Source organism: Echinops telfairi, unplaced genomic scaffold (assembly GCF_000313985.2).
Source record: "Echinops telfairi isolate 266 unplaced genomic scaffold, ASM31398v2 ScPeMD7_655;HRSCAF=1070, whole genome shotgun sequence".
Lineage (NCBI taxonomy): Eukaryota > Metazoa > Chordata > Mammalia > Afrosoricida > Tenrecidae > Echinops > Echinops telfairi.
The window spans coordinates 15342816-15352883 of record NW_022104553.1 but is presented as its reverse complement, the minus strand read 5'-3'; the positions used below and the strand labels follow the sequence as shown (position 1 = coordinate 15352883).

Genomic DNA, 10068 nt, shown 5'->3' with positions numbered 1-10068 from the left:
AAAAAGAAGTATGTGGTACCTACAGGGCAGTCAAGTTAAAAGACACACCTATTTGGGATTCTGACCATAGTCAATCTGCCTTAAAAAAATTTAAAGTTTTTGAGCTACTTGGTGATATCTCAAAGTAACTTTATTTCACATGATCCAGTTATTGGAGTTCTGCTAAGGCCCTTAATTTTGGAGATGCATTCTCAAGAGTACTGCATTAGATGCCATGTCTGGAAGTAGGAGTCAAAAAACCTATTTCTTATACATTTAAACATTCACCTACCTTGTGATAGAAACACAATCCAAGGTAACTGCGTGAGAAATAAAAACATGCCTCCACATAAAGAAATGTACACAATGTTTAAAGCAGTTTTATTTGCAAGAGCTCCAAACTGGAAATAAACCAAATGTCCACAGATGAATGTATAAACAGATCATGGTATATCCACAGAACATTTGGCTATAAAAAGAACAAATTACGAGTACAAGCATCTCTGGTAAATCATAACTATGCAACAAGAAGGAAACTGAAAAACAAAATATTTTAGGATTCCAACTGTAGAAAACTCTAGAAAATGTAAACTTACCTTTATTATTTCTGTCACTGAATTAATTCTGACTCAGCAAGCCTATAAAACAAGAGTTCCACTGCCCCCGTTAGGTTTCAGGGACTGTAAACCTAAGGTGTAGAAAGCCTCGTCTGGTGGTTTGGAACTGCTGGCCTCATGTTTAGAAACCAAATGTGGAATCCACTACACCACCAAGCAAAAAAAACCCCACACACACCACTCACTGCCATTGAGTTACTTCTCATACTGACCCCCCAACCAGAAGGCTGGCAGTGCAGTGGGCTATGCAGTGGGCTGCTAAGTGCAGGGTCAGCAGTTTAAAACCACCAGCAGCTCTGTGGGAGCAATTCGTTTCTGTCCTAGAGGGTCATTATGAGTACACCACCCAACTTACCTGTAAATATAGTACATCAACATGTTAGGGCTGGGGACACAGGAACTGGGAGTATAGAGATGTTCATGATCACAATGGGCTCTTCAGTTTGCAGGTGTGTCAAAAACCCTTCCAACTATACAGCTAAAATTCATGGTTTACGGAATGTCAATTAGATTTCCATAAAGCTCTAAAAAATGATGAAAAGGATACAAAGTCTCGATTTTCCACTTTGGGGGAGCTCAGGTTTGGCAACCCTGTAATGACCTCAGTTGTCATCTGCCCCCTCCTGACTTCCTGTACCCTAGAAGAGAGTTGCCACCTCAATCAACAAAAATGCTATGGCCGGGTCATAAAACTGTTCGGAGACTATAGATCTCCTTGAGCTCTATGCTTGCTTTCCTGCTGGTGCAGAAATATCATTTAAGTGACTAGTCAGCGCCGACAAGAATACACAAAAATGGTTTCCTTTGACAACGATCACAGCTGCACACAACTACCCTCATTCCAAACACCAACTACAAGCTGAGGAGCTCTGCTGTTAGGTGGCTAAGTTGATTCAGACTCAGAACGAAACCCTGCCAGTCCTTCGCCACCCTCATAATCGTTCTTACGTTGGAGTCCTCTGCTGCACCCATGTCAGCCACCTCATGAAGGGCTTTTCTCTTCTTCACTGCCCCTCTCCTTTACCAAGTCCTTCTCCAGAGACTGGCCTCTCCCTGGAACATGTCCGCAGTACACGAAAGAGCATTCTGGCTGTGTTTCTTCTAAGACAGATTTGTTTCATCTTTTGGCAGTCCTCGGTACTTTCAAGATTCTTCACCAACACCATAGTTCAAATGCAAAGATTTTTCTTCTGTCTCCCTTGTTCAGTGTCCAACTTTCACATGCCTGTGAGGCAACTGAAAATACGATGGCTTGGGTCAAGGGTTCTAGGCCACCTTAACTTCTGACTAATAGACACAAGCATGGACTCTCTCCCTATCCCTTCAAGTCTGTTAATTTATGAGAACGACTCACAGATAACAGAAAATTACTATACTAATTGACAGGTTCATTAATATTCATACAAGAGGTACATGGAGTGAAGGCCTGGGAGGATCCAAACACGAAGCTTCTGTACTGTCCTGGCACACCAATGTGTTATCAATTAAGGAAGCTCAGCATCCAGATTTCTGCTTGGAGTTTCATTTTGTAGGCACAAATGGTTGAATCACCAGCTGCATGATCAAACTCAATCTGCAGCTTCCCTATCTGCCCTGGCAGCCAGGCTGACATCCTATTTTTCCTGGCACAGCCTGCCCCAATGTCACTTCCTTAACAGGGCTATCAGTGAGATTGAATTCTTTCATAAATAACAAAGACACCCCAACCACTGAGGTTATCCCAATGGTTTAGACATTGCCTCCCACGATCCAAGGACAAAAGCTTAATCAATTGGGTAAAATGAATTCTTCACCTCACCAGATACAGGTCTGGAATCCTGAGGTTCTCTATACACTGAATCCACACAACCACAGCCACTGAAATGTGTCGAGGCACTTGTAAGAGAGGTATGTATACTCATTTGCTTCAGTCTCAACTGCTGATTAATACCATGTTTGGTCTCCCTGAGCCCCAACAGTGCTGAACCTGATGTGATCATCAGCTCATGTAATTCTCCAAAGCAACTGTGTCCCCTTCCAGGTGACCTCCGAGTTAATGTGTGAGAGCGTTCACATACACATACTGGCATTAAAGCCACAACTGTAGCCAAAAAGTCCTGTAATTGTTCTGAGACCCACGGAAGTCCCTGAAAAAGAATCTTTTTGGCAAGATGCCAAAACTCAGATTAGGCTCTCTGGGCCCAAACTTGGTCTGGTCCTGGCCTCACCTTGTCAGAGATGGGAGTGAGGGCCTCCTAGAGGTCATGTTGCAGTTTCCTCCAGCAAAAAGCAAGCACAGAAGTTTGCCTCCTAGAGCACTTTAGGTTGGGGACTAATGCACAGTGGGTACTTTTCAGGTGATCCAGGCGGGAGTTTTAGGCCAGAGGTACTGGTGGCTTAACAAGAATCTGGTGAGGGTTCTGGGAACTTTATAAAATGTACTGCCATTTCTGAAGGCTTCCCACACGCCCATATCCCATGGAGAATCTCCACTCTGCAAATGTTTGAAGGTAGGTAGTCAATTCCTGTAGGTCAGTGCCTCACAAAGGCTCTCAAGGAACAAGCTCATTCCCTGCCCACTTAAGGCCTTTCTCCGGTGTGAACTCTCCAATGCTGAGTGAGGACTGAGCGACTGCTGAATGACTTCTTACACTCTGCACACTGAAAGGGCTTTTCTCCGGTGTGAACTCTCCAATGCTGAGTGAGGACTGAGCGACTGCTGAATGACTTCTCACATTCTGCACACTGATAAGGTTTTTCTCCGGTGTGAACTCTCCAATGCTGAGTGAGGACTGAGCGGTTACGAAACGATTTCTCACATTCCGCGCATTGAAAAGGCCTTTCTCCAGTGTGAACTCTCTGGTGGTAAATAAGTAAACATTTGTATCTAAAGGATTTTCCACATTCACCACACTCATATTCACTAGCTGTAGCATGACTTCTCTGGTGGTGAAGGAGGCTGGACCCTCGGGTGAAGGATTTCCCGCATTTACAACACTGATACAGCACTGTTCCTGTGTGAATCATCTTGTGCTTACTAAGGTAGGAGCAATAACTAGAGAATTTCCCACATTCCTTGCACTCATAAGGCCTTCCTCCAGTGGGACTTCTCTGGTGTTTCCTAAGATTTGATCCCTGGGTAAAAAATTTCCCACATTTGCTACACTCATAAGGCTTTTCTCCAGTGTGAATTTTACGATGTTGAATGAAGGATGAGGAATCTCTAAATGATTTCCCACATTCCTCACACTTATAGGGCCTTTCTCCAGTATGAACTCTCTGATGGTAAACAAGCAAACATTTGTATTTAAAGGATTTTCCACATTCGCCACACTCATATGGCCTTTCTTCAAGGTGAATTTCCCGGCGTTGAACAAGCCTGTACTTGTAGCTTACACCTTCTCCACATTTGTTATCCTCAGAACATTCCTCTCCAGTCAAAGTGCTCTTGTGGTGAACAAGTGTGTATTTGTTATCAGAAGATTTCCTGTATTTATCCCACTTGCAAAGATTTCTTCCACTATGAAAAGTCTCCCCATACTCAAAGCTGCCGAGTCTCTTCTCACTCTTAGGAATGGCCTGGTATTGGAAGGGAAAAGGTTGCTCTAGCACTTGGAATCTGCAGCTCTTCACAAATGAGGCCCCATCCACATACTTCTGGAAGAGTTTCTCCTCGCTGTGACACTTCTGGTGCTGGTGAAGAGTTGTACTCATCCAGAAACATCTCACACAAGCCCCACCAAAGCATGAATCCTGTCCAAGGTGGGTCTGTTCAGTCAGCTGCAAAATCCCTTTCAAGAATAAGACACCCATCTCCCAGGGGTGAGTCTTCTGAGTGGATAAATTTGCCTTTGAAATCTTGACCTTTGATATTTCTTTTGCAGAAATACTCTGCTTAGAAGATGCCTCCTCATCCCCTGTTCCACGCCAAGAACCTGAAAGCACATAAATGCTGATGAAATGTATGCTGATTTTGCTGAGGCGGTAGCCCATGATGAAATTATGTCAAGACACAACCAAGGGTGGAAACCACAGAACTGTTCTGAAAACATGGGAGCTGGAGGCACGTTGAAGAATGGACTGCTTTGCAGTACTGGGACTCTGAGAGCAAGACAATAAGATGGGGCGTAGCACAGGATGGAGAGCCAGGGTCTCCAATTAATTTCTAGGCCAACAACCTTCAGGAGGACCTTGACTGGTAACGGTGTGCCTTGTAGAGAAGAGTTAGTTATGCTCACACCCAGGAAAATACAAGTGGAACTGGGAAGTTGGTGTTTAAGGATTATCTAAGGATAGGTAACTCATCTCAAAAGACACTACATAGGCTAATGTTGGGGAACAGTACAGAAGGAGCAGTGGGGAGAAATGAGTGGAGACCAGATGCACAGCTGAGATTATAAATCAAGAAACTGTCAAAAACGGGAGGAAAAACAAGGAGTGGCCATTAGCATTTGCACCAAAACGCTGGTGGGCACAGAGCAAGTCCCTAATTATGATTTGAACACAGCTTTGATACCATGCCCTCTGCATGTAAAATTGCACAAAGGCTCTCTTCTCTTAACCCAGTTTTGAGGCTCTGGTTAAAAGCTGGTCAGTTCCGCTTCTTGAGCAGTGGATTACATGCTCTCTTCCTTATTGGGTTCACTTACTCCTGGACCACTATGCACCCACCCTAGTGATTGTGGGCTGGGTTCCCAAAGGAACAGGGACAGCCGGAATGTCCCAGACTGTGGAATTATGCAATGTGCTCAATCCCCAGAAAACCTGCAAAATCTAACTTATTCTGCCCTGCTTGCCACATGTAAGTGTCATGTAAGTGCTTCCTAAAATCTCAACCCCAGGGGCAACCTTCTGAGTGGCCTGGTGCAGCATGCCACATTATCTCTGGGGAACTGTTGACTATAAAAACTCTTACTACTTTCATGGTCTCTGTCTCTTGATCTGCATATGACCTTATCTTATCATACCTCATTCAAGACAATATAAACAAACACTCTTTCCAGCTGCCACTCAACAGGGACAAGCCTCCTGAGAAAATACATCATGACCACACCGAGGAGCAAGAGTACACCTCTGAGTTCCAGTTGCATAACCCAGGTCCCCAAAGACACACACACACGACAGGTGAGTTAGACAACACAGATCCACAGTAACCCAGCTCAGAAAGAAAATTAGCATTACAAAAAACAAACAACTTTTGAAGGATGGTATTGTAAGAACAGCTCAGTGTATGTAAGTAGTGGTCCAGGATAATGCCTACAACTCCAGGCAAGTTAGAGGACATGTAAGCTAGAGAAAGAAGCCAGAACTTAAGCCAAGGTGTCATGAAACCAGACACAGTCATTCTGCCAGGAAGAAGCCAAGAAAGGGGAGCTCCATTAGGTTAGCTGCAAGATTATTGACTCCCAGATGTTTCCCTGTAGGGTTTGGGCAATAGAAGTGGGGCTGCTTTGGGAGTGCACAAAACCCAGTCTGTTTCCCATACATGCCAAGAATGTGGGACGGTACCAGTGCAATGGCCTGACTGTGGAAGGACAAAGATCTTGCTGAGGACAGGAAGAACGGCAGAAATGAGATTGGGATGATACATATGTGGATGTGGGAGTCTTACCCAGGGAGGCAATGATAGCAAAGTTCTCCAACATCACATCACAGTACAGCAGTCTCTGCGTCTCATCGAGGAACCCCCACTCCTCTTGGGAGAAGTCAATGGCCACATCCTCAAAGGTAACACTGCCCTGCCATGAAAGGAACAGTTCATTTCACGCTTAGAACCTCAAGTTCATCCCTCTTCATGTTCATCTTCTCACCATCCTTCCCAACTCAGAGGAGATACCAGGCCCTGGTGCCACTGATGCCATCTCTCCCCCTTGGTCTCACTGATTGCTGTTGTCACCCACCACCACCAACTGGTATATTAGCAGATAAGCTTTGGGCCAGACATGCAAAGTTATACAGCCTCATAATAGACAATTCTCTGGGCTTCCAAGAACATGTCTCCCGGATACAATCGTGTGTGGGCTTAGCGTCACTCGGAGTCTTTAATATTAGGGCCCTGAACCATCAATTCACACTTGTCTCCACAGGCACACCATGCTGTGCCACTCTCTCTCACAGCTGTACTTCCATAGCCTCCTTCCTTTTATGCTCCACAGCACAGGTATCCTGTGGCCTCACCACATGTCACCTTTATCTATTTTGAATTTGCTTTATGGGATGCATATCTTTGCACATGACAAACCAATTTTCCCAAAACAGTAGTTAACGAAGAATACATCTCAGATTTTTAACAGGGTCAAAACAATTCTCTCAAATCCCCAATGAGAATTACTCTTAATACAATCTTCCCTATTATCACTCAATGGCAGTGCCCCCGTGCTACTCACACTCTCAAAACCCACAAGAACAGCTCTCCGTCGGCCTGTAGGGTCCCTATGAGTTGGAATCACCTCAATGGCAGTGAGGGGACCCCTGGAAGTATAGTGGCTTACACGGTGGACTGCTTCTAACAAGGTCAGCAGTTCAAAACCACCAGCCACTCTGGAAAAAAGATCAAGTTTTCTACTCCTGTAAAAAATTAGTCTCGGAAACCCACAGGTGCAGTTCGATTCTGTTCTATACGGTCACTATGTGTCAGAGGAAACTAGCCTCCAACAGCTGAAGGGCCAGAAGGCACAAATGTACGGTGATAATACACAAAGTCATAGCGGATAAGATAGATAAGAGACAGCACAAAATATAGGAGTCAGACACGCTTTATGGTAGCATGCTCACCTGGGCTCTTTTTTTTTTCTTTCTTTTTTTAAAAATTATTTTTATTGGGGGCTCTTACATCTCTTATCATAATCCATATATTCATCCAGTATGTAAAGCACATTTGCACATATGTTGCCATTATCAGTTTTTTAATCATTTTATTAGGGGCTCATACAACTCTTATCATACATCATACATCATACATACAACATACATCAATTGTGTAAAGCGCATTTGTACATTCATTGCCCTCATCATTCTCAAAACATTTTCTCTCCACCTAAGCCCCTGGCATTAGGTCCTCATTTTTCCCCTCCCTCCCCACTCCCTTAGCCCTTGATAATTTATAAATTATTACTTTGTCATATCTTGCCCTGTGCAACGTCTCCCTTCGCTCACTTTTCTGTTGTCCATCCCCCAGGGAGGAGGTCACATGTAGATCCTTGTCATCGATTCCCTCTTTCCAACCTACTCTCCCTCTACCCTCCCAGTATCGCCACTCACACCACTGGTCCTGCAGGGATCATCCGCCCTGGATCCCCTGTGTTTCCAGTTCCTATCTGTACCAGTGTACATCCTCTGGTCTAGCACCTGGGCTCCTCCTGATGGACCACGTGGAACTGGGAGAAGTGAGAGAGCATCTTTCCTATCTTGGGACATCTATAGGTCGCCTTAAGACATGCATCTTCAGTGGTGACCTGCGTCACGAGGTGGGTGGTATCTACATTAGGTCCCTGAGCTCACAGGGGAGGGAACCTCATACCTGCATTAGGGGGGAAGTTAAAAGAGGGGCTGGGTGTCACAGCAGGAAGAGAGAGCAAAAGGATCATGTCTGCTTCTGTAGGGAGATATAACCAACCGTGTGCTCACTTTAAGGCAACATAGCTGTTAAGGGAGAATCTGTGGGAATGATAGCAGGATTATGTACTTGGACTTTACCTCTAACTTACCGAAGTGGAGCCTTTCCTACCGTGGAATACCAGCTTTCCAGATCCCCTCTATGTTAAGTTAGGAAATACAGTCCTCGTCATACTTCCCTCAGTGTTCGTTTCCCACAATTATGAATTGGAACCAACTCCTGGCCGTCAGTTGAGCTGCTACAACCCCAAATCTCAGAGTTATGATAGTATCCCACTAACAGGAGACAGCCACAAGAGGCAAGTGGCTAGAGTTCAAGATTTATTAGTGCTTCAAGCGTATCGAGGGTAGCAGGACGGGAAATGAAAAACACAATGCTTAGTGCACACTAAGCATCTTTTAAGGGAGATGGGAAAAACCCAAAATGGTTAATGGTGATGGTTGAACAACACGATAAGCATAATTCATGTCAAAGAACTAGGAAGATTACAGAAATGGCTAATGTTATGTTACTTATGAGGTGGGACTTCAAAAAGTTTGTGGACAAGTCACATTATCTTTCAATTTCATTGTTCCATGAACCTTTTGAAGTTCCCTCATATATTTATCACAATAAAAATAAAACAGTATTTACATATGGAGTTATTGATTAAAAAATAATATTTTTCTACTTCGATCTTACTTTCTCATGCTACCTATATATTGTCAATTAAATAAACTTATTTACAGTAAAGAACATTTTTAGAGTCATCTCTCATTCCGATCTTACTCCCACCTTCAAAATCAGAAACTCTAAGTAGGCTTATATAGATTTGATAAAGTACATACAGAATCCACAAATGTCTTCTCCCACTGGCACCGTCAGCATGCACCTGGACTTCTACAGGAGCCTCCTCCCTAGTCTGTTACCCAAATCAAACCCACACACTGGTCTCCAGGCTGCAGTCACAGGGAAACTGCTAACACCTGGATCAGACAACCACCCTCCACCGCTCCAAAACTCCCACTGCTCCCATCACCTCCATAACGGAGGCTCACTTCCGAGAGCTAGCCAAAGCGACTTCTGTTCTTTCTCCCTATGAGAACCAGAAGCACGCAGCAACCTGAACACTTCCAGCTTGGTCTCAACTCCAAGCATTCACACACAGTGCTACCTGGGCCCTAGATAAAACCTCCACAATTTGTTCCACTGGTTGCCAACAACATGCCCTATACTTTGTACCCAAGTTCAGGCTTAGTTCAGCGTCTTCTGGCCTAGACAAGTATAGCACCAGCAGGTCTCCTTACACTGTCCCAAAACATCACAATCCCAGACATCATAGGGATGGGGTTCAGAGCAGTGAGTGGACAGTAACGAAGTGGGACACACACCACTCACTCACTCACCAGTGCAGGACCCAAGAGGCACGTCTGCAGCCATGCATGGGAGGCTGCAGAACTAGAGACCACATGAGGAACAAGACCAAAGCTGGGCCTTCTCTCTATGTTGCTCCAGCCCTGCCTGGGAGCCAGGTGACCTTGGGGTGCCAGGCTAATCCCTGCCTCACTCCTAAGCACGCTTACCATCTGTGACACCTTGTGCAAGGGTTGCACATCCCTACCCTTTACACTTTAAAAGACAGGGCTTCTGACAAAAGACCAGCAGTTTGAACCCACCAGTGGCTCTGCATGAGGAAACGAGACAAACTCACTACCACCAAGTCAATCCCCTGTACGGACTCCTACAGCATAGAGCACAACTGCCCCTTTAGGTTTCATAGCCTTTACATGCTTTTTGTTTAAATCAGTTTATTGGGGGCTCATACAATTCTTATCACAATCCACACATACATCCATTGTGTCAAGCACATTTGTACATTTGTTGCCATCATCATTCTCA

General features: G+C 44.7%; 1 protein-coding gene across 1 annotated transcript in view; it reads right to left on the bottom strand.

Annotated features, from left to right (window-relative positions):
- Nucleotides 1–1801: 1801 nt before the first annotated feature.
- Nucleotides 1802–10068, bottom strand: part of LOC115870324 (zinc finger protein 551-like) — a 10919-nt gene continuing 2652 nt past the window's right edge. Inside the window, exons 2-3 of the mRNA XM_045292337.1 lie at nt 6187–6313; nt 1802–4510 (exon numbers count right to left, since the gene is read on the bottom strand). Coding sequence (XP_045148272.1) covers nt 3156–4510; nt 6187–6313 — 1482 coding nt within the window. The 3' untranslated portion in view covers nt 1802–3155. The remainder of the gene's footprint in view (nt 4511–6186; nt 6314–10068) is intronic.